The 26396-nt window shown below is 35.2% G+C and overlaps 1 protein-coding gene across 1 annotated transcript; it reads right to left on the reverse strand.

Annotated features, from left to right (window-relative positions):
- Nucleotides 1-94: 94 nt before the first annotated feature.
- Nucleotides 95-26152, reverse strand: LOC106556186 (heterogeneous nuclear ribonucleoprotein L-like). The gene is made up of 13 exons (XM_087717596.1): nt 25775-26152; nt 21886-22004; nt 20905-21142; nt 19067-19152; nt 17039-17135; nt 16880-16952; nt 12380-12451; nt 9997-10214; nt 9045-9166; nt 4288-4489; nt 2889-2946; nt 2560-2658; nt 95-836 (listed from the first exon to the last, which is right to left on the reverse strand). Exons 1-13 carry the CDS (start codon nt 25952-25954, stop codon nt 781-783), a joined length of 1620 nt encoding a protein of 539 aa, XP_087573722.1. The 5' UTR covers nt 25955-26152; the 3' UTR covers nt 95-780.
- Nucleotides 26153-26396: the final 244 nt, after the last annotated feature.

Raw genomic sequence — 26396 nt, forward strand, 5'->3', positions numbered from 1 at the left:
AAGACGACCCTTTCCCCTAAAATCATCTCTAATCATTACTGGTTTCATTTTATAACAACATGGTTAAAGTGAAAAAACAAACAAACAGAAAACGTGTTATTCAGACTTTAGTTTTTATTTTTATTTGCAATAGTTTCCAGGCCAGGATTAGCAATAAGGACATCATGCTAATATAAACAAAAATAATCCTGAAAAGACATTTTTTAAAAATAAGTTTCCTTCCATTCTGCAAAAAGGGTATTATTTTTTTCTTGTGAAATTCCTTTTTAAAAATCATGTATTACATTACTAAAAATCAGTATGTGTAATTTGGAAAGAATTTATACAAGTATTTTGCCTTAGAACTGTTGTAACACACACAATTTATAATTAGTAATAGAAACCATGAATTTTACCACTAATATCCTAAAATAATCACCCTTTTTGCATTGACACCAAAATGAAAAATAACCTCAGTAAATGGAATGGTGATATGGAAAACTGGTTTAAAATCAAGATCTTTATCCAATTGATATGCACACGCTACTACCAAGGCAGTCAAACCCTGTAGTTAACAGTTATATGGGTTAATATGCACTATTATTATACACTGGTATATCTACTTTTTTGAGGAAAAAAAGGAAACATTTGGCATTTAAACACATTCAAGTATTACAAAACAAATAAACAAGTTAAACTGAAACAAGGAAACTGGGCAAATATTTCAGAATCAATGAACCACGTGTCATCTCACATTTGTGAATAAAAGGCAAATGGAGTCCTTAACATGCCGTCTTTTGTCTACAGATGGGAAGAAGTAGAGAAGCAAAGCTTCAAGGTATAAGGGTTAGAGCCATCTGTAAAATGCAAAAGTAAACTCAAGAGTTAGAAAAATACTATAACTTTTACTCTTCAAAATAGCCTGGTCGATCATGAAATTATAGTTTTAAACTAAAGTGATACAAACTGAGATGGAAAATAGCAAACTACTTTGAGCTAATTTTCTGTAAACACAGTTTTATAGAAATATGAGAGCAATTTACCTGCATTTTCTCACAACTACATTTCTGTCACAGAAATATCACATGAATACAACATTTAAAATGCAGTACCTTCTTGCCAGGAAAATGCAGTATTTTAGTTTGCAAATAAAACTACCAATGCTGTTAGGACAGTTGTATGGGGTAGATCAGTTTATTTCTAATACTAAGTTACTGAGTCTTTGAAATGGACGACGTCATAGGTTTAAACAGTAGGTCACAATTCCTTAGGAGTCCGTGAGAAAATCAGACGGAAATCACAACTGTGGGAGAGATTGTGCATCAAAGCTGAATCACTGTCTAGACAAACTGGCACGCCCAAGCACAAATGAGAGTAAGCACAGAGGGCAGTCTGATATCTTAAACAGGCAAAGAGATTCATTGGCAATACTTGCTCCTGCTCTGCCTGGACAATCAATAGTAAGCTTTTTCAAGAACATTGGATTGTTTATTTCTAATTAAAAGATTGCATTTTATAAATTGCAAGATTCTAACGCCGTTTTGTTTGATGTGTAGGTGAAAATGGAATTAGTAAAAATAAATCGTATACCTTTCTTTCTGCTGAACACTAAACCATTTTCACAAATTAATTTGCCATTTACACCACCAAGTTTACAAATTATTGGACTATACTGGGAGAACTGGGAGATTATTCTTTCTCAATCAAGCTAATCATTTACTACATAGGAGCAAAATTTGTTGTTTGCCACTGTTTTAGACTTGGATGTTAAGTGTAAGCATCTTTATCATAATTGATAATACTATCTTACAGTAAACAATTACAATTCTATTTGTATTTATCTGATAAACACTATGCAAGTATGTATGTGTAAATTTATTTCTAATGTACTTATGCAATTATTAAATTCTTAATATTGCTTTATCATAATTGCTAAAACAAATAGTATTATCATAATTGCTGAAGCAAATTTCTCTAGCTACTGGATATTTAACCTGCTTTCTTAACTAACTTTTAAGATATTCTGAGGATTTGTAGCACTGTTTTCCCAATGTAAACAACTAGACCAATACAGAACAAAATTACTACCCTCTCCCAAGAAGGTCCATCTAGCAGGACCAAAAATAGCTTTCTCTGTGATGGCTCTCTCCCTCTTGTAACATCATCCCTACAGAGATAAAGTTGATCACCACTTTGACACTCTTTTGAAAGGCCCTGAAGACCTGGTTCTACCAATGGGCCTGGGGGCAAAAGAGTAATATAGAGCCCATCAAGTGGCAGGTTGATTGTTTGTGCTGGGTTGGATGGGCAGGGGAGGGTTATTGCTTCTATATTGTTTTTATACTGGGTTTTATCTTTGTAAGCTGCCAGGAGTCACTTAGAATTAGTTGGCTAGCCATATACATGATCATAAATTAGTCAGTGAGTCAGTCAGTCAGTCAATTAATCAATCAAACAGATTAAAATGCAGTAGGCCCAAAGGCATTATGAATGCTTATTTCTGCAAATTATACTTCCCAGCCCAACATTAATACATCCTCAACAAACATGATGTGAAGATTATTTCATAGTGATACTTACTAGGCACTCTTATCTGGTAGTGATTTAGTACTGTAAGAGCTTCCACTGCATCTGTCTTGCATTCCCATTCCAAGAGACCAGAAAGTGTTTTAGCTGATGCTGGCAAACCAAAGAGTTAAAATGTTTTGTTTTGCTTTATTATTCTGTCAGAATCATTTGCCCAGGTTTTTAAAAATATTTTTTAAAGAATAAGTGAAATTGTTTTCTATCACATTAAAGGCATATTTAATTCAATAATAATAATAAACTGCCCATGAGAACCCCATAAGCACACCCAATCATGTCTAATATTGACTGACAATGTTCTCCTTCAAGTAATATTTACTTACGTTTTGGATCAAATACTTTATATTTGATAAAGGATAGAACTTCATGATCATCACACAACTGTAACAATAAGAAAACAAAAATATGGTTGCTAAACAGCAAGACTCAATGCTAGAGTGATTCACAGATACATTGCTATGAAGTACTTCCATAAATATCATGGCTCCCTTATTGAAACAACAAATGTTGAATTATTATAATGTGTCAGGGAAGAAATATAATAAATTAAAAATAAACAATTTCAGGTAATCCTTGATTAATGACCATTCAAAGTTACGGCAGCACTGGGTCTGAAGTAGATGCCTGGCAGCAGCAGCTGGCTGAGGCTATTGAAGTACAGCTTTCTATTTCAACTCCTATGCCACCAGCACCGAGAAATGCTGCTGTGCAGGGCAGCCAAAAGGGCAGAGATGAAGGTAGTTAGGTAAGGGAGTTCAAGGGATGCAGTCCCTGAACTTCCAGTAAGGATTTATGGCAAACAAGGAGATTTGAAGGACTGGGAATAGTATTGCAGTCAGATTGGTAGCTAGAGGATGGATTTTGGATGGCAATATCATTTTGAAAAAAGGAGAGATTGCAATCCAGACACCCGCTCTTTGTTGAGTAGACAGTAGAAACCATAATTTTTGCATTCAGTTTGTAAACTGAACGACTGAAAGTCAAGGCATTTCAATCAAGCTCATAACCATAATATAGCCACAATTATTTGGACACAAAGTTTGGTCAAGTCTCATTTTTTAAAATCATTTTTGCAATTACCTAATTGCTTTTCAGTTATTAGAAACCTTTAGAGAGGCAAGTTTTACAGCACTCAACAGGCGAGTTCCCTTTAGTTCTCAGCAAAAGAAAATTTGAATATAAGATTAAGGTCTTCAAAAAAAATATTAAATAAAATTATTAAATTTTAAATAAACAGCAAAATGGTGAATAGAATGTTCATTTTGGGAAGTGGTGAATGAATTAAGGGTGCAGATGGATAAGAAATAAGATTTTGACATTAATTATAATAATCCTTCCCATGGGAAAATGTCGTTTTGAATTCTAAAAATAAATCAGACTTTGAAGGGTGAAAGCTGGATAGAACAAAAAGGAACAAAAGATTATAATTACAAGAGAAAAACATTTAAATTTGATTACTAATACAGAATGGAGCACAATACTTTAATCATATATTTTAAATTATAAAGGCATACTGAACAATATTTGTGAACAATTGACTCAGAAATTAATTTAAGAATATCTGCCATTATAGACAGACTATCCTTAATATATGTTATGGAAGAAGAACTGAGACCGATAGCAAAGTAGATTTAAAATTGACAGGCTACAAAAAGATATGTAAAAAGATGTAAAAAGTATTTTGTAACCTGATTATTGTTTAGAACCATGGTCTATTCTTACCTTTACAAAGGTCTCTTCAGTCACACATAGGGGTACATTATAGTAATGCAATACACAAGAAGGTGGCTGGATGATGTTCTTGGATGCTTGGCCAGCACTTGTAAAACGATTGTTCTTGCTCATTGCAAAGTCTTTATAACTGCTTGTCCCATCTTCCAGCTCAAATATTTGACTAGGAACAACTGAATGCTGCTTGGATACACTGCAATTAAAAAATAGAGAAGAAAACTGCCTTCATATTTAAATCAGAAAATTTTACTTATTTAGTCTGTAAAATTTAATTATACTCTAATATAATTTAATAGATTGATTAACCTTCCAATTATTGCAGTAAAATATTCTTTTATCAAATGCATGTACACTGAGAGCTTCTGCACCGGAAACAAATCACACTTGGTCAAATACAGTATTCTATTCCTATTCCTGCCCAGTCCAGTCCATTATTCTACTCTACTCTATTTATTTTTCATATTCTTAATCACCCCTCGGATAGATGCTCTTTTCAATGTACAATACAATGAATTAAAACATTAAAATCTTTAATTTAATTTAAGATTTAAAAGTTTTAAAATTAAAAAAATAACATTATAAAATTTCAAAAGGTGAAATATTCCAAAATTGGGGGTGGGTGGGTTAAGTAGGAGTTCTCATGGAACTAGCTAGCCCCATAGTTGTGTCGCACTCTGTGTCCTGTATACAAGATCACATAGCCAATTCTGACCACTTTGTGCAAGATCAAAAGATTGGGAGCTTTCGGTGGGCGGGGCTTAATGTTGCTACGACACGACATGCAACCTTGGGGCTCCAGGATTGCTGCTGTTATCTCTGTTGCTGGACGATCCTTTTTGGATCTAAACCTTTAAGGAACGGTGATAGTGAAGGGCATGTCCTGCTGATCTCAGGGGCATCGCAAAGCCCCTGATTGATGCAGGAAAAATCTCTTTTTGCCGGCTACAAGAGAAGCAGCCAATATGGCTGTAGAAGGTTAGGACAAGTCCCTGAAACTGAAGCAGCACAGGAGAGACAGTGTGTCGAAATGGTAAGTAAAATCTTTATTAGAGAAGAGAAAACCCAAAAGACTCAGATTTAAAATAAAATTGAAGACAGAAGGAAATAAGCGGAGAATTTACCCTGGTTTAAAACTATCGTGTTATCTTTTTCACTTTAATTTTGTTTGTTTTTTATGGTTGGACTTTTTACAAATGGCTCTTACTTTTAAACTGGACTGATCTTTTTTCCCCTCCTTCTTCCTCTATACTTTTTCCATTTTTTGTGTTTGTGGATTAAAAGCCTCTTCCCTCGCAAGGCTTAGCCGGATTGTAATCTTTAAACAATTTCTTTTTCTCTTTCCGGAGAAAAACACTTTCCGGAGTTTGGAGTTTACAAAAGGGAGCCAAAAACAGAGGGAAAAGATCTAACATTGCCATTTAGTGGCTAGAGGCAACATCTGATATTACAAAACTATTGGCTTGGTTTACTGAAAGGGTCAGTGGAAAAAACTTAATTGAATTTGTTTGAAACCTAGCAAAAGCCTTGGATGTTTTAGTGGCAGTGTTTATAACTTGGAAAAATGGCACTATATGAAGAAGAAAAGGAACTAGCATTGCAAAAAATTATGTTAGAAATTCAAAAACTTAATAACTACAGAGAGAATAGAAAAGAGTCTTGAATTTATAGATCAATATATAAAATATCAAAATACAGAAAGTACTGAGGGAAGAGTTGAGAATACTTATAAAACAACAATGAAATTTGAGGATAGAGTTCAAAAAATTACAGAGACATATGAAAGTGATAAGAAAATTGTTGACATTGACAGCAAATCGAGTGTGAAGGGAAATGATAAGTGCGGAATACGGAAAGGAGAGATCAATGCACTGGAACTCTACCTCAGATGTCAAAACATAGATGAAGAAAGTGGAGAAAATTTGGCAGAAACAATTAGAGTAATTTCGGCAGAAGCACCAGTGATAATAAAAGTCAAGCAGATGAAAGGAACAGATGGAGGGTTTCGAATTCTTTTAAGATATCCAATGAACAACAAGTTGTCAAGAGAAGTCCACATAAGACTTATCAAGAAAACACTTAGAATACAGATTCTACAAATGGCAAGGGATATTGGACTGCACTATTTCTGGAAGGATACAGGATAATGAAATGAAATGTCACAATAAAATTTAGTTAAACGTAGTTAAACTTTGAGTATTATGTATAAGATAAAGTAACAATAGCTATAAAAAATAATGATAATAAAGCATTTATATATACTAGATTGATAATATGAAATTTTATATAAACTGTAAGGATGATGGAGATGATGTTGAAAAGCCTTTTTATAAAAGATAAATAATTCTATATAGAATAGAATATAAAGATGTAATATCATTGAATGATTTCAGTATGATGTAATGAAATGCCATAATATAAATTTACTTCAAATTTAATATGCCTCATGTAAAAAGGATGTAATAATAGCAATGCTTAATGGAAGTTTAACAATTATAATAATTTGTATAAATGTATATTAGATTGATGATACTAATAATGGAAAAAACATGGAATTGAAAATTATTAGAGAATGTTATTAATGCTAAAATAATAGAATGATTCAGAATAGGATACAAAAAAATTCTTTATTATTGGATATATTGAAGATGATATAATGAATCATTATAATATAAATGGATGCATATTTAGAATATGCATCCATTTATATTATATAAATATATTATTTAAAATGGTGAAACAATAGTGATAATTAAACAAATGAAGTACAATAATAATGTATACAAAGATATTTGATTGACAAGTGATTTTTGATATAAGCTCAAGTGATGACTATGGAAAGGACGAAGAAAGATTTTATAACGAATCGACACACTGTATGTAGCTGCAGAGGTTTTTTATGTTATATGTTTTGCGTGTTTATGTTTGAAAATAAAAATGTTATTTAAAAAAAAGATTGGGGGCTTTCATCACGTCTGAGGGCAGGATGTTCTACAATGCAGGGGCACCAATAGAGAAATTGGACACCAGCTGTTCCTAGACTCTGCAAGTCAAAATTCTTTGATAGACATGGTCTGCAGCATACTTCCCTGTCTGAACAAGTGGGATGGAGTGATGTGATGTGGCGAACCTGGTTCCACGGGTAACCTGGCCCTATGCCATATAAGCTTTATAGGGGGCCACCAATACCTTGAACTGGATCCAGAAGGAAACTGGAATCCAGTGCAGTTCAAAGAGCAAAGAACATTATATGTGCCCTTCTTGTAGCACTCAGTATGACTTGCACAGCCTCATTCTGCACCAGCTGAATCTTCTGGATACTTTTCAAGGAACAGAATGCATTGCAATAGTCCAATGAGGAGATGACCAGGGCATGAGGGACAGAACAGAAGGCCTCTGTCCCGGAAGAGGCATAACTACCACACAATGTGGAGTTGACAAAGGTCCTCCTGGCCATGGCTGCCACCTGCTCATTGAGCAGGAGCCATGAGCCTAAGAGAACCCCAAGGTATGCACCAGATGGCCCAACCTCATCCAGGACCTAATTTGATAAACTCCTGTATACAGAGAGGTCAACCCACAGACGCTGTTTTACCAGGTTTCAGTTGAAGTTTCTTGTCCCCTATCCAGACCCCTTCCGTGCACTGTGAAAGGGCGTCCACTGCAATAAAGACATATAGCTGTGCATCATCAGTATAGTGGTGATACTTCATCCGGTCCCAGTGGTTTAGATGTTAAAAAAAAGTGGAAGGAGCACTGACCCATGGCACCCCACAAAGGAGGGCCATGAGCTGGATCTTTCATTCCCTATTAACATCTATTGGGACCAGCTTTGGAGGAAAGAGGTGAACCAGCACAAAACTGTGCTGCCCATCCCCAATTTCATAAGTTGGCACAGAAAGTTACCATGGACAATGCTATTGATAGCCACAGAGAGGTCAAGAAGTGTTGGAATTCATTCCGGGTGTTTGTGTGCAGGGCAGTTTCTGCTGCATGAAACACACATACACAGGGAAGCAAAAACATCGCACCAGAAACATTTTTCCGGCCTAACGGTCAGGACTCACTATGCAGCCTCATGTAACAATGAAATATGTGAGCCAGTTACTCCCACATATGCCCTTTCTCCCCCCTATGCTGTGCTGTAACTTTCTATTCCCCCTCTCCCCCTCCCAATGCCATGCAGCTTGTAACTTTCTATTCCCACCCTTTGCCATGATGTGATTTTTTATTGGTTTATTTGTAGAATGCTGTGATTTTTCATTAATTTACTTGTACCATGTGTGATTATATATGCCTTTTGATACGCTCCTTTTTGATGATGCTGTAACTAACTTTTTCTAATAAAAGAGCCCTTTGATGATCATTCGAAGCTTTAGCTCATCCCGAGGAATTTTGTCTAGTGTTTTCCTTTTGATTAGGCAAGGACACATGAGCAGCCCTCCAGTGTGGTGACAACGCCGCAAAGATGGAGACACCACATCCATCATGCTCCCACCAGAGATCATCCATGAGTGCAACCAATGCCATACCTGAACCTGAAACCTGACTGAAAAGAATCCATTTCCAGATAATCCATTCCTCCAGGACCCTCTGAGGTCACAAATTAATGAAGAGTCAAATGGCATTTTGTAATTGTACAAAAAGGGGTTTTCCCCAAACTAAATTAAATTCTCTAAATCAGGTTAATTTAACACATTTTATCTTATATTGGTATTGATATTAAAATAAAAATTGTGATGCACACCTACCAAACATTTAGTCTCTTCCCAAATAATTTGACATTATTGAGATGTGTAACTGCTCTTTCAACAGCATATTCATCACCCATTTCCACTAATGCAGTGCCTGGAATAGTCTTCATAAATTTCACCTGTAATATTTTAAAGTATACATAAATTAAATTTAAAAGATGATAGGACATTTTTCAATTTCAGTTGGAAGATACATAACAATGACTTGTCTTCAAAGATATTTACTGTCCCTTTAAAAAGTCATACACAAGCTTTTTCAGGCAAATGGCTGCATTTAAACTTTTGGTGATCACTTGAATGCTAAAAAACTGGGTGAGATCAATTAAAAGAAAAGCTTCCACTTTAGTGTTAATGCAATTATTCCATTATACTATAATAAAATCACAATTCAATTTAACAGTATTCAGTATTCAAAATTGTTGACATTGACAGCAAATCGAGTGTGAAGGGAAATGATAAGTGCGGAATACGGAAAGGAGAGATCAATGCACTGGAACTCTACCTCAGATGTCAAAACATAGATGAAGAAAGTGGAGAAAATTTGGCAGAAACAATTAGAGTAATTTCGGCAGAAGCACCAGTGATAATAAAAGTCAAGCAGATGAAAGGAACAGATGGAGGGTTTCGAATTCTTTTAAGATATCCAATGAACAACAAGTTGTCAAGAGAAGTCCACATAAGACTTATCAAGAAAACACTTAGAATACAGATTCTACAAATGGCAAGGGATATTGGACTGCACTATTTCTGGAAGGATACAGGATAATGAAATGAAATGTCACAATAAAATTTAGTTAAACGTAGTTAAACTTTGAGTATTATGTATAAGATAAAGTAACAATAGCTATAAAAATAATGATAATAAAGCATTTATATACATGTCTGGTTTTGGTGGGGTAATTGTAATGCATTTCTGCTTTACAGTCACATTGCTAGGGATTTAGTTTACCTTTTCAATATTTCCATACAAACAGAACAAGTTGAAGACTCTTGAGCAATTCATCTTTTGCTGGTGCAAACCACTGACCATGACAACAGATCCTGAGGGGCTTCCTCCATGCATGTAAGATGAGGAGGCTTGGGGAAGTGGATAAGCAACAAGCTCTGGAGTATCCCGAGACGCCATTCTATACCGATTTGGTAAAGGTAACAGAGGACCATGTGTTCCTAAAGAAAAAAATACTCCCTAGTTAATAAGTCTCGAATATTTAAGTATACAATGCATCAACTAAATATAGCATTACAAAATAACCACAGCAACACGTCTTATTTAGTGATGTTTCACTAAATAGTAAAACTAAGTTTTTAATAATACAGGTAATCGTCAATTTATGATCACAATTGAGCCAAAAATCTGTATTACTAAGCAAAACAGTTGTTAAATGAGATGTGCCATATTTTATCTTTTTTGCCAGTTGTTAAACAAATCACTACGGTTGTTAAGTGAATCATGAGGTTGTTAAGCGAATAAAGCTTCCTCCACTCTGCTTGCTGGAAGTCAGCTGGAAAGGTTACAAATGATGATCACACGACACAGAGACAGTGCAACTGTCATAAATACAAGCCAGTTGCCAAGTGTCCAAATTTTCATCATGTGATCATGGGGAGGCTGCAATGGTTGTAAGTGTGAAAATCGGTCATATCACTTTTTTCAATGCTTTTGTAACTTCAAAAAGTCACTAAACAAATGGCTGTAATTCGAGAATTATCTCTATTAAGGTAGTCTGTGATTTACAATCATTCATTTGGTAATATTTGAAGTTACAATGGCACTGAAAAAAGTGACTTATGACCAGTCCCTAATGGAATTTGTGGAACAGAGATGGTATTAAGCAGGTTCTGACCAGTTCTGGAGAACCGGTTAACGGAAATTTTGAATAGTTCGGAGAACTGGTAAATACCACCTCTGACTGGCCCCGCCACCATCTATTCCCTGTCTGCCAAGTCCAAGCTGATTGGGAGGAAATGGGGATTTTGCAGTATCCTTCCCTTGCCACGCCCACCAAGCCACGTCTACAGAACCAGTAGTAAAAAATTTTGAATCCCACCACTGGTGTGGTTGACCTTGGGGAACAAAGGGAAAAGATGCTGTCTAGGAAACAATCAAACAAGAGAGGTAAGAGCCACTACTAACTTAATGGTCAGAGAATGAAACTTAGTAAGGATCTGCCCTAATGATCAAGCATTTAAAAATGGATGATAGGAAGTCTGCATCTTCAGATTTGCAAGATTCGGTTAATGTGGCCTTACAAAAAAATAGAATTAGTCTGTCTAGTCTCGTTTCCTATCTGGTTCACTTGAGAGGACTGTCATCACATTTACAACTATCCCAGTGTTCCTGAGGTCATGTGATCAAGGTCTGTGTGCTTGGCAACTGGCATGTATTTACAACAGTTGCAACACCAGTGAATCACTTTATCACCATTTGCAACTTTCTCAGCTGACTTCAGACAAGCAAAGTAACTAAAAGAATTACCATGTGGCAAGATGGGTGGCTAATAAATTTCACAAATAAACAAAGCCAATGCAGGAAGCCAAATTTGCCTAACAACTGTATGACAACTGCACTGCTTACTATTGGAACTACCAGTTCACTCTTGGAGGTTATAAGTCAAGGACTATTTGTAAAGCAAAACTTGCAGCTTTGATTTTGTTCCTTGAACCTATTTAATACTCAACAGGAATGTTCCACCATTTTTTTTAAAAAACCCTTACTTTTGAATAATATAAAATAAAACTTACAGCTTTGATTCCCAGAACCTTTTTAATATACAGCAATACTACTGAATAATCTTGTTAAGTTCAAGATATGTTTCTAACTGAATTTTAATTGGCAGTAAAACTTCTAATAGAATGTAGAACTTGTCTTCTTTGAAAAATAAATCAAAATTTGACATTGGTTACTAATATATTTTAGTTTTCAAGGCTCTATTACAAAGGACTCATCAATCTATCAAAACAGAAGCCCATTAGGAATTTTTTAATTATTTAATTAAAGTAATGCATTTTCTCCAAATGTTCATAAGGAACAATTCATCTTGAAAAAATTGTAAGATCACAAACCTCAAGATTCAATATGGTGGTAATTACTGTATTTTATCTATTTTAACTTTCATATAATTTTTGGATAAAAACATAAGCCAGGGAATTGTAATAAACTGAACCACTTCTTTAACCTAAAAATAAAGATTATCCCTTCTATGTAGCAATGCGAGCAATTTCTTTCATGCAGAAGACACAGATAATTGCAGAAATAGGTCTGTTTACCATATAAATCCCCAGAGATTTATGAATAATTTTTATGAAATTAAATTCATAAAAGAGGAACTTACCATAGCCATCATGTCTAAATGATGAGGGATGTTCTCCCAAAATAGCTTGCCTCTGTCGGCCTTTCCCTCTATCTAAAGAATAAGAGAGCATTGGTTTTTTTTAAGTAAAAAATCCTCTCAAAATATTAGAATTTTATTAACTAAAAAATATATATATTCTGATTAAAACTTAACAGCAGCTCTGCTAGATCGGATCACATGTCCACCAGTCAAATATTATATTTCCAACAGTATGGTAACCAGATATTTTTAAGGTTATACATTTGCATATTTTGGTCATTTAGTCATTTAGACTGACTTGTTCTAATACGAAAATACACCAGAATTATTGTTAGGACACTAGAAATATTGTTGTTATTAAAATCACATCCAGGAAGATTTGACATTTTAAACTTAAGAAAACTCTACAGGTGTCTTAACACTACAATTACTCTCGTAAAAATCAAGCTGTAAATGCAGTACTTTCGAAGGACAGTACCTGATTCACACTATTAGCTTCAACAGCAACATATTTTCAAAGAGGGCTTCTTTTCAAGAAGTTTCAGCATAATCCAACAACAACCTGTATTACATGGTTTCATAATCAGTTAACAGAGGATCATATTTTTTAACATACATCAACAGCTATTAATGGGAAAGTGCTGAGAAAATTATACATCGCTACACTATTATTATACAATCTATATTATAATGCCAATGAAAATTGAACTTTTAACAATGAGAAGTTTTCAGCAAATTTCATTTTATACAAGAATATAAAGTTAACCAAGGGGTCAACACTATTGGATGAAAGCAGCAACCAGTAAATATCTACTGCAATGGCATTTATCATTAATGTTTGCTGATCGTTTTATTACATAATTTGAAGTGTCAATTTTTTAATTGATTGCTAAACTGTGAGAAATAAGAAACAGCAGTAAAGATAGAAAGTATTTCAATGAGAAAATATCTATGTTTTTACATGGAGCCTATTAAAATCAGCATGGGTTGTAAACTCAGCTTTGATAATAAAAAGCTAAAAGTTTGTTTCCAAAGCCCACAATTTTGTTAGGGCAACTTGTTGAAAATGAAAACATTAGAAAAAATTTTGTAAGTCCTCAAAACAAAAGTGAGGAAGAATATTTTTGTATGTCAACTACATACATATATTTTACATGGCTATTACTTATTTTTGACCAACAACTCAAAAGGAAATATGAAAAAAATATGTTTAAAGAAAAATGAAGATGCTGCTACTTTTGATAGCCATGTGGTCATTGACTAAAAACATAGAGAGGAAAACGCAACCCACAGGTATGTTATATTTGTCTGGTACATATTTCTATGTAACTATAAAGTATGCATTGGTACAACTGCCCTATTTCCATACTCTACAAAATAGTGTTAACAGGATCTATATTCAATACAACTGACAAGATTTCATCTAGCACTTTTATACAGTATTAGGTTCTTGAGTGCAATGCTGTAACACAATACCCTTGTTGAAAAAAGGAGAACCAAACCGGTTCAAATATTCAAAATTATCTGCTTAATGAAAAACGTAAAAACGCCCAAGTTGTGCTTGATTTCTGGTGATTTCATGAACATGTAGTTTCTTGTTAACATGAAAGTGGTCTCCTCTTGCCACAATCAGGGTTTATTTTGTTCAGATTTGCAGCCCAGTCTAAACTGACAGATCCCTATGACAGTACAGTTCCCAACAAGCTGCTTAGCTTCAAAGCCTAGGCAAGATTAGCAACTTTGCCAGATAATTATAAGGCTAAAAAAAACTTACATAAGGTCAAGATACCAATATAACAAAACATACAGTGATTAATATAGCCAAAAGCATTGGCTGGGAAGAGGAGAGGCCCAGAAACACTGAGTCACTTTTATCACTCTTCTCCTAAGAGAATATTAAGAAACTCATTGTACTGATGAGTACTGTCCAAAATAAATGAGTGATTTTCTATATTAAGGAAGTTGCCCACTCACTGGCAATTGGTTTATTGCTCACATTATGTTCTCTGATGATTCATTAAAATTGATATAGACAGTAGCTTTTATTAACTGTTATTTATCAGAATAAAAACCTATAACTGTCCATCTACAGAAAATGTGGTGCAGGCTTTTCCATTACAATTTAAAGTAACGCTACATACAGTCTTCAATTTACAACCACAATTGGAAACTGAATTTCATCACTAAGCAATGCATTCATAAAGTGAAATATCACGTGACTACATCACTTGGCAACTGTAATACCAGCACTCAATTAACTGAGAAACACAGGTTAAGCAGAGGGAATCCCAGATAAGGAGTGGGGGTGGGGGAGGCCTGGCACAAGCAACACAAACGATGCAATGTGGTGCAAAACTGCAGTTGCTCTTAGAAGTCTCAGCCTGTCCCAGCAACATGATGCAAAGCTACTCCACTTGGCCCAGCAGCACTTAGGACAATAGGGGCATTGCAATTTCTCTCACTCACTTATCTCCTCCCACCATCTATACTCTTTGGGCTACTGTATGCAAGGCTGGTACTGGCAGTTTAAGGCCTTCATCCCAAGGCACACACCCCATTCACATGATCCTTTGGAAAGCTACCTCAGGTCTCGCAAGAATGGACACATTATTTGGAAAGAGGCAGGAATGTAATTCTTGCCCCAGTATCACCCTCTGATGAGAAGTACCACTGCACAGAACCACCAAAGAGCATAAATAATGGGGAGACAGGTGAGTGGGGGAGTTGCCGCACGGCTACAGTCATAAGTGTGGGTGGGCTACCAAACCCCCTAATTTTTAGTCACATGACCATGGGGATGCTGCAACAACCATAATTTGAGGCATGGGCATTCATTTTTTCAGTACCATCATAATTTTAAACGGTCGTTGAATAAATGGTTGTAAACTGAGAATTAGCTATGCTACTCTGCTAAGCAATCATGTGGGTGTAAACAAACAACAAAGTACAGATATTCAAAGATATCTCAGTGCCACATAACCAAATCCATTCTTGAGAACTGAAATGATGTTCAAAAACAGTTAAAAATAAGAAATAGGACTTGTTATTCAAACAAAAGTCAAATGTCACAATAAACATGAAATTTTTGATACAGCTGTGTTATTTTCCTTCAAGGAAAGATTTCTTATTTCCCACAGTTTAATTTCCAGGATAGGCCACAGTTCCTAAACAGAATCTGAATTGAATGTGTAAACTTAGTATCTTAGTTATGTTATCTGGCAATTCGAAACAAAGTTTAAGTTTTACCATAGCATTGTGGTTGAATAATCTGCTAACCAATAGCATAGCCCACTTATTAACTTTTTACAAATACTTAATTCTTCATTCCAAAGCCTACATATTAATAGTACATGTTACAATCAAAGCACTATCTATAAAATGCAACTTTTAGATAATAGTTTAAAGGCAAGCCAGGGCCTAATATTAATAGTACATTTCCACAGTCAAAATGATATCTAAAAAAATCCAACCATGAGGTAATTATTAAAAAGTCAAATCTTGTTTCACGTCCAAAATTTGCTAAATACTCTACCTTGATAAGTTTCCCAACCTCCTGCTATTAATGCCTAATTTTTCAAAAAATATACACAGCAAATTATACACATCATTAGAAATTACAGAGAAGTACAGAATAAGATTTTTTTACACTTTCATGCAGGTTCTTTTCCTGATGCAATGTCCCTGTTAAGCTTTGTAGTTTAAAAAAATGAAATATACTTTGGGTAATGCAATGAAACCTGAGGAACCTGCCTGGCAGGTTGCTGCAAAATTTCAATTTATTTTTAGGTAGTTATGATCCTTTAGACAACATTTACATTGGAAAACCTATCTTACATAAAACCAAAACAATTGCCACAATGTACAAGAGAAAACAAGATTTGGAGTCTTCCATATTATATTGTTTTGTTCTAGGGATGTAAGACAGGAACCATGTGCAAGCTGATTATAATGGGTACAGTCTACCATGGTATTCATGACATGAAATCAGAAGTACTGTAAGTATCCTTCTTGACATGCTTGTGGTGATGATGCATGCAGTATGCAGTCAAGGTGAATTGCAAGTCTGAGGTTTTTCAGAGGGCCATTTGATGATGCCGATGTGGTGCATGATGAAGTGTAGAGTCAGCCTGCTGGAGTCCTCTATCCTTCTTAATGCTTTGTCCACCATATGGGAAAATTCCTTTCCATGGAGAAGCAGTGTGCAAGTTTGTAGTTTGTAAGGAAAAGTCTGCATCAGTGTCCTCTCCTCCAAAGAGTGAGAGCTGCTTGGAGAAATGAAAATCCTTGTACTGCAAACATGCTTGCATGTATGGGTTCCTTCTTGGCCTAAACAATTCAGTATATCACCAGGGGACTCTAGTGTTGAAAGTTATTCTTTTCCAGGATTACAAAGCTTTAACAAAAGTTCCACCAGCAATATTTGGCTTGCATTAAAGAAACTGTCTGCATACGTATATATATATATATGTATATGGTAGATACAATTACCCAAACACTTACCTCGTCTGCCCAGGTATGGCTTAGTATAATCCCAACTATCATTGTCATTTCGAATTACATTAAGTCGAGTTGGCTGTTAAGATACAAGCAAAACAGTGAATTTTAATCAGTGTTTTTTCTTCTAGAAAAGAGAGAGGCTTAAGAAGATATAAACTTTACCCTTGCATATTCAATTTTTAATGTACAGCATCCTGCATATATATCCGCTCCATTGAGTGCAGCTTTTGCTTTCTGAGCACAAAGAACTGATTCAAACATAAGATATGTTAAGGATCTTTAGTTAGTCTTTAAAATACTGTGACAAAATATTTCAGAAAAGAACTCTGTAGCTGTGGTAGAAGTCACTCAGAATCCATTTACCATATTTTTCAGAGTATAAGACACACCTTTTTTCCTCAAAAAAGAGGCTAAAAATCTGGGTGCATCTTATACACTAAATACAGCATTTTTTGCCTCCTGAAGCCCCACCCTCCTTCACCAAAATGGCTGTGCATAGCTTTATGGTGGCTTTCAGAAAGTTCCTGGGGGCTGGGGAGGGTAGAAATGAGCAAAAAACTGGCCATTTTTTTGCCCTCCCCAGTCCCCAGCAGCACTCTATAAGCCTCCATAAGGCTATGCATGCAATTTTTTTGACAAAAAAACTAGCCTGTTTTGACTTGTTTTGGGGCCCCCAGGAGCACTCTACAAGCCCCCCCAAGGTTATTCATGCCTTTAAAAAAAATGGTAGGTTTTTTTTTGGTAGGTTTGCAGAGTGCAAAAACTTTTTTTTCCCCTTTTGAAAAGCTCTTTAACTGATTGATGAGAATTACATTGATCAAGCGCAGTGCCAGCAGAAACAAAGTTTTAGTTGCTGCAGATTGTCAGTCATTTCTTTCTCCAGCACATGGATAAATACACCTGGAAATATCTACCTACCTACCTACCTACTCCCTTTCTCTCCCTACCTACCTACTGTATTTCTTTCTCTCCCTTTTCCTCTAGCTACCAACAAACCTACTCTCTCTCCCGCTATCTACTGTATTTCTCTATTTCTCTCTATCCCTCTATCTACCTACCTACCTACTCTCTCCCTCCCTATCTACCTACCTACTGTATTTCTCTCTATATCCCTCTATCTGTCTACCTACTTTTTTTTTTTATTTGCCTCTTCAAAATTTTGGTGCATCTTATACTTGGTTGTTAATTTTAATTTAATTTTTAAAATTTTATTGTAAATATCAATTGAGGTTTTTTGGATACTTTATTTAATGTCCCTTTTAATTTTTGTAATATGTGTTTTCTTTTATGTTGTACGCCACCCTGAGTCCTTGGGAGCATATAAATCCAATAAACTTCAAACCTCATACTCTGAAAAATAGGGAAATTGAGGTACTGACAACAGTAAATCTAGATTTGCTGGTAGATTTCTTGTTGATTTCCAGGGTTAAATAGTCTAAGTTGTTATCAATACCAAGAATGAAATGACTTTCAATGTACATTATATTACTAAGAAATTTTGGGTTGGTTTTCTTTTGTTTCTTTGTGAACAAATTAAGCTATAGTCAGTGCGTCACATTTCAGAATTCATAACTCTGACAAATTTGAGGAGTCATAGTCTTTCTTCTAAATTTAATTTTATGCATTATTTTTTCATAAGCTGCAAGGCTATTTATTTAGGCCTACAAAGGATCAGATCCATCTCGATCTCACTGCCAAAATAAAACTGTTCTACAGAACATTCAAGGAATAATTTATGGCTGTTATTTCTGTCTACAGAGATTCTCATTCATCCAGGTCATGGTTGTCCCAAAGATGCTTTTCCAAAAGGCAACTATATTTTCTTGCGGTTATTTTCTTTGAAAACATTTCACTTTGCATCCAAGAAGCTTTAGTTCAGCTCAGAGAAAACACCAAGAAAGTTCAGTTGTCTTTTGAAAAAACATCTTTGGGCTGTTATTTATATTGCGGCTGGCACTTGTCTGTAAACTACTGCGAGTTGTTCTAATTCAGTGGTTGCATAAATGCAGAATAAACAAATACATAAATAAGTTTTCTGGTAAGTTTCTGTGCTACAGCATAACAATACAGTACTGAAATTGGGTAACAAAACGTCTGCAATAGAACAAACCAAGTTCAGAGAGCACCAAGGACTCCACAGTTCAACACTGAGCTACTTATTTCTCTTCTATTAGAAGAGTAAAAGGATATTCAACCATGGCTTGTATTCCATTTCTCTTGAATATGACAATACGTTGTACTTTCCCAACAGGATTGCATACTGTATACAAGACATCCTACAAAAGAAAGCAGATGTTTTACCTTACAAGATAATTCAAAATGTCAACAAATAAAAATATATACAACTATTAAAAAGCCATTCTGAGAAAATACTGTAATGCAATTCAGAAAAGAAAGTTTTAATTCAGTTTCCCTATACATACTTTAAATATTTTGCATGCTGCACTGGTAAATATACAAAGTTAGTATGCCAATATTTGTACCATTTATAAAGCAGAACAGAACAAAATGAAGGGAAAATGATTATTCCTTTCCAAATTATGCTGAAAAATGTTGAACTAATCTATTATAACTTTATCACCATTAATTAATTAATTAATTATGCAGCCAATTACACCTAGAGGTGACTATAGGCAGCTCACAACTAAACAAAAGCAACAAGATAAAAAATTTAAACGTTAAAATAATACATATTAACATTAAATTTTACTTTAAAAAATAACAAAAATGGCAAGGAAGGACACAAGATGCATATAGAGAGGAATGTGGGATCTTAGTCCATTAATCACCTCCAGTATGATACACCCCATCACAAAGAAATTACAGGACTGTTCTTGGAAAAGTTACAAGATCTAAGTGGCAATATGTTAAAAGTATGTACATTTATACTGTATATATTTATAATATCATGAGAACTGAATTCAACTTAAATTAAACATAACTCTGCTTCCAAAAGCAGACTGGCCTGGCCTCCTGGGAAATCTTTCCACAACTGTCCTCACTTCACATAACATAACTGAATCATTCACTTTACACAAGAAAACTATGATTCATAGTTATTCGTTCTAAATAATGTTAAAATTGGATTACATAATATAGATGGTTTTTCATTCGCATGCTCCTTATATAGAAATGCAGTTATTTATTGATTTATGGAACATACTTTTAGTCATAACAGACAATGAATCCAGTAATGAGAAGGAAGTGGGGAGTCTTCAGTGCACCTTAACCTTGGTTGTTTATCTACAGACATTTCATTACCTGACTAGATAACATCATCAACACATTGATGGTTATCTAGTTGGGTAATGAAATGTCTGCCAGTAAACAACCAAGTTCAGAAAACATCAAAGTCTCCACAATTCAATTCTGAGTCACATATGTTCTCTTCCATTAGAGGGAAGATAAGACAAAATGAAAAACAGCTTTCTATACTAAACCTGTATTAAATATTTACTTTTAAATCATTTAGCTTTGACTTTGGTAGGGAAAAAAATATTTTACTTACAGAAAATTAAAACCATTTGAGATTCATTAAGACCACTAAAATTAGAGGGCAAACTCTCAAGAGTAACTAACAAAAACAGGAAATGAAATCTGAATATAGGAATACTGAGAACTGTATTAAATAATATATTACAAAATGCTGTTAAACAGGAAACTATTTCATCACTATCTCTTTTCCCATAAGCTATGAGCTGTTTAAATGACTTGTAAACAGTAACACAGGCAAAAAAAGGATTAATTGCTAATTTTATAGTTCAGCCAAATAATTTTCTATATTTTCAAAATAATACTGCTGCTACATAAATGAGATCATACTTTCCCAGTATTACAGAACAAAATATACTGAAAAGAACACATGCATTTATATATGAAGATGCTTTCAATATAAACCAGAAAGAACAATCTTAGATCCTGCCAATGTAAAAAATAGGCAAAGAGGCACAAACTTGCCACAAGCAAGCACAGTATAGGACAATGTAAAGCATCAAATATTTGAGATTTATGCTGTAAAACAGACATACCACAGTAATTGGATATAAAGGATTCTGAATTGATAACAGCAGAACTTTGTTCCCACCAGATGGGTCATCAGTGTTTCCTGGACGAGTTATTCTTTTGCTTGTAGAGTAATTGAAAAATGCTTGCTGTCCTGCTATGTATACTGGCTCATCTGCTGCAAAAGTAACACACTTTTTGGCACTTTCAATATCCTCAAATTCTACCAAAGCTTGGCGTTTAAATGGCATCATCATCACATAACTACAGGAAAAAAACACCAAAACGAATTAGTTCATAATATAATACAGCAATTAAACTAAAGCAAAACTTATATAACTTAATATAAAAATTCTACTGCCAAATGCACAAAAAGGCAATTTCATTTCTTAAAAGTCAACGACAACTTTGAGTATAACATAAACTATTAAATTTAAATTATATCTTTTAAATACCTCTGACTATAAATAGCCTATGAAAATTTTGATGATGAACAATTTCATACATTACTGTTTTGAATTAGTTGCTATGAAACATAATTATAAAAAACAACAATAGATATGTAAAACAGGTATAAATTATTTCACAGAGCTTGTCGTGGAATATTTTTCACTAATCTGATGAAATGTGCATGTCTGGGGGCAAGGATCAGTGGACATGTATCAGACTAATTCAACACTCAGAATATGAAGAATCCTCCTAAACATTTTGTTCTTTATTCAGTTTAGAAAAATAATTCAGTAGGTGACATGTTCCTCAGTTTCACATTATATCCAAACATGCCTTGATTTTGTAGATTGTTTGGAAATCATTAATCATAGCTTCATCATTCAACTCTATTGACCTGGTCTGTGGATAATGTTATACCATAAATATGATGAACTTTATTTAACAGCTTGACTAGATCATGTCAACAAGATATAAAAAATGTCTTATCCTTTTATATATACAGCCACATCAAAATGCAGTTTTCTATCATAACTTTAAAGAAAAATCATTAAACTTACCATATGGTACCAAATTTTTCAAGAGCTTCCACAAGGTCTGCCTCCACAACTGACTCACAAAGACCACGGACATGGACCACAGGAGAAACGGAAACTTTGTGATGACTGCCTCCTGCATCCTAATAAAAGCATTTTAAGTTTCTTTTTAAATCTTACTGTAACAAATATATTATGAACTACGAAGTTAAAACTTACTTTCACGTTTAACTGTATTTATTTATAACCTAAATATGAAATACGGAACTATGTCTAAATTTAGTTGTTATAACAGTAATTTTTTCTCTAGCTCTAGCTTGAATGTTGGCTACTTTAAGATTTGCCTTTTTCTCAAGTAATGGCAATTCTAAATGTCCGTGGGAACATTAAACAGAAAATAGAGAAGGGAAGGGACTATGGTATGAAAGCCAATTTTAAATCTCAACTTTACATTCCAACGAACTTTAGGTTATTATTACTTTTCCAGTTTAATGGTTATAGTTAATTATACATTACCTTAACATTACTTGGGGAGAACAACAAAATTATGAAAGACACAGGAAATTAATACATTGTAATTACCAGAATGCAGCAGATAACCTGAGCCATTCAAAGATCAACAATTCTCTGCATTTCTTATTCAAAGTGATAATCTGTAAATATTATGTTTACAATAGTATTCTCTTGAGTAACTTAAATTATTACTGCCGGGAGGTCTATCACCAAAAACAAAATAGGTGATTTGATTGTAATAAAACATTTTCCACTTTTATGAAACAATGTATAAATTTAAATTATCTGAATTTCAATCAAAATATTCATATATATTAAATGAAAAATTAGCAGATAGCTGTGTTTAGAATAGAACCATTCATGGACCCAACTTTTAAGAAAATAGTTTTCAATACCTTTTTATTCTTCAAAATCTAAATGTGAGAGAAATTATATTTGTTTAAAATATGAACATTTCAAGCCAAGAAATAATATTGAATTAGTTTGAATTTGTTCTCTGAAACTAGAAATGTTAGCTCAGATAATAGCAATAGCACTTAAGACTTGTATACCTCTTCACAGTGTTTTACAGCCCTCTCTAAGTGGTTTACAGAGTCAGCATATTGCCCCCAACAATCTGGGTCCTCATTTTACCCACCTCAGAAGGATGGAAGGCTGAGTCAACCTTGAGCCTGGTGAGATTTGATCTGCCAAGCTGCTAGCAGCCGGTAATCAGCATAAGTAGCCTGCAATACTGCACTCTAACCACTGTGCCACCACAACTCAATAATATACTAAATAAGCCATGGATAGAGCTATTTTATTTGCTCAACAAAAGAAGAGAATCAAAATAATGCTTATTTGTAGATAAGATATGTTAATTTTAATTAATTTTCAAATAATTAGTTTTGGAATTAAAGCATTTGATGACATATTTCATTACTATCAATTAAATTACATATTGAAACAATTTTGCATATGTAAGAAATAAATTTACATCAACACGTTTATGCTTTCAGACACTGTTGCTATTATTATAAATGCTTCTCTAATTTACAATTATAGGTTGTCCTTGAATTACAATTGAGGCCAAAATTTATGTTGCTATGTGAAATGTTTGTTAAGTGAGTTTACCCTATTTGACGACTTTTCTTGCCACAGTTGCTAAGTGAATTATTGCATTTATTAAGTTAGTAACACGGTTAAGTGAACCTGGATTCCTCATTGCCTTTGCTTGTCAAAAGATTGCAAAAGGTATCACATGATCCTGGGATTCTGCAACCATCATAAATACGAACCACTTGCCAAACATCTGAATTTTCATCATGTAATCATAGGGATGCTGCAAAGGTCGTAAGTGTCAAAAACAATTATAAGGCACTTTTTTCAGTGAATGGTTACTAAGTGAACAGTTGTAAGTTGAGGACTACCTGTATACTGTACTTTATCTGCAGGATGGGCAAAACAGCATGACTGTTGCTTATATATGGAATTATGCAGTTAACATATACTTGTTGTACCCCTGCAGTTTCTTCACTATAACAATATTCTACATGTTTGAAACTTACCTGGTGATTTGTTTATTCGGTTATTGCTTCAGAATATACAAATACTGTACCGTGGAATTCTATGATTCAGGCTAGTGTATATATCTCAATAAGAGGGCTGTTTCTGACAGTGAGGCATTAAATTAATTCCCTATCCTATCCTCCATTTCGGAGAATGGCTCATTCTTCTTGCTAATGTTTCACATAAGCAAATGACAACAAGTAAAGCAATTCCTGAATTCTTTCCAGAACCTGTACTAGCAGTGGCCATGCTGTATTTCCTTCTGAATTGTAATGTAACATGTTACATATACATGTCTCCTCTTTCATGTTGCACCTGTATATGTGAGTACTGGGAGTATTAGATAAGCTGAATGTACAGGTTTGTATCATAGGACAAGGGGAAGTGGTAACATTTTAAGAAACCTTTCAGCTTCTTTTCCCATAGCAATGCTTGGGAAGGATTATTTCAGGGTCTTCTTCAGCAGCTCTAGGATGGATCTGGACTATTATCAAAGTAGATCTTTACCTTGCTGACTCTCTTCCAAATACCAGTTAAGGACCTATTTTATTTTGTTTTTGAGTAGTTAACACTAGTCGATAAGACAAAATTTCAAACCCCTTTCTGCTGAGTTAAAAACTGTAAAAATGAAAAGTGATAAATTCTGTAGTGTAATCAAGATAATGATGGTCAGGTTGTGAGAATTCAAGCTAATTGTAATTCAATCAATAACATATTTTTTTTAAAAAAACCATATGTCAGAATGATGAACAGAACATATTGTAGACCATGGCTTAGATAAAATTAACTGAAAAGTATTTTGCAGTTGAAATGCCATATTTTGAAATCTGAAACAGTCAATATGACTCAGAGAATTCTAACATGATTCCAATTACTTCAGGTATTTTACCATGGTCAAACATGCTGAGCTCTCAGTTTCTGGGCTCAGAGTATTTCCAATACTGTACTTTAAAGGCAAAACAGTATGGCTATAATATAATGCACTTTGAAGCTGATTTGTTCTGCATAGACAAAGTTGTAGCTCATCTGAGCCACTGATGTGAATGGCTCTACTGTAAGCAGTATTATCACTGATTTATTTATAAGTATGACGTATATACAGACAAAACAAATATATACCCTGTACAATACTGCAGGAAGAGATGAAAAATCCCAGACGACTGTAACATATTCTTGTCTAATCCATTATTCTCCCATCCCACAAAAGCACAGACCTTAGTACATACAAAGCTTAGTTAGAAAATATAGCTGAAAATAGAACTCCAATAACAAAGGGGATTGCAACAGTTATCTCCTTCGAATCCCTTCTTAAGATGAATGAGGGAAGAAAAATAAACACGGCAGAATTTGAGATACTGAGGTCCAGGATTAGACAAAGAAAAATCTCAACTTTCATCTCCTCAAAATTTGAAAGCGATGCCTAATGCAAGTTCCCAATTTGTGGGACGCCGAGAGACGGGAAAGGATTTAAATATGGTCGGCTGGTGAGTATGCTTAGCCCAAGGATAATTTGGAAAGAAAGCCTCTCTGGGATCTCAAAAATCAAGATGGAATATAAGACTTAAGACTTCCACCGACAACACACGGCTTATTTTGGGGAGGGGGGGAGCTAGGTTGTCTTTAAAAGAAAAGCCTAGCCCTTTCCAGATGCGTTAAATTCTTGGCCAGGATATCCACGGGCTTTTCAACGAACAGCAACATCACCCTGCTCTCCCCCTACTTGGGGCGAAAAGACCCCCGGGGCGGCACTGGAGTGAATCCCTCAGGGACATCTGCCTCCATTCTCCCTGCCCAGCCGGTGAGCAACGGGAACAAAAAACACAAGAGTGCGCGCCGCGCCCGCTTTCCTTACCCCTCCGGAGAAGCCCCCTGCGCGAGGGGCGGCCTTTTCCCGGCGGCTCTCGCCCTCCTCTGCCCCATACTCGATCTCCCCCTCTTCGGCGGCTGCGCTGGGTTTCAGCCTCTTGGCCTGGCTCTCGTACGCGCCGTCCTCCTCCTCCTCATACTGTTCCCCAGAGGACGGGGAAGACATGGCGGCGGCGTCTTTGGCGAAGGGATGAGTGTGCTGAACGCACAATTGGCGCGCGAAAGGGGGGGGAGTGGACCCGAGAAGATCGGTTAAGTAAGGCCTGCCAGAGAGCGAGAGCGCGAGAGAGAGAGAGGTGCCCCGGCACGATAAAAGCAAGACTACACCGCAGCGACGCACGTTTACCCACACAAATCGCAGCAACGCGGAGGAGGACCGGTAAAGGCCCCTCCTCGAGATAGCACCGATTCTTAGATTGCACATCGTGATTGGTTGGAAGGGAAGCTTCTCAGAAGCGCCTCAAAATGCGAGTGGACAGCTGGAACGCTTATCACGCCCAGAATGTAAAGACCTCCCCCACCGCCTTTTTTTTCTTTTTTTTTTCCTATCTAGGTTCTGTTCTGCCTCTGCGACCCGGCTATCGCGATCCCTTCAAGAGAAGCGCGGC

Source organism: Thamnophis sirtalis, unplaced genomic scaffold, assembly GCF_051295495.1.
Source record: "Thamnophis sirtalis isolate CommonGarterSnake01/CBP01778 unplaced genomic scaffold, rThaSir2_p1.2 scaffold_6, whole genome shotgun sequence".
In the NCBI taxonomy this organism is placed as follows: domain Eukaryota; kingdom Metazoa; phylum Chordata; class Lepidosauria; order Squamata; family Natricidae; genus Thamnophis; species Thamnophis sirtalis.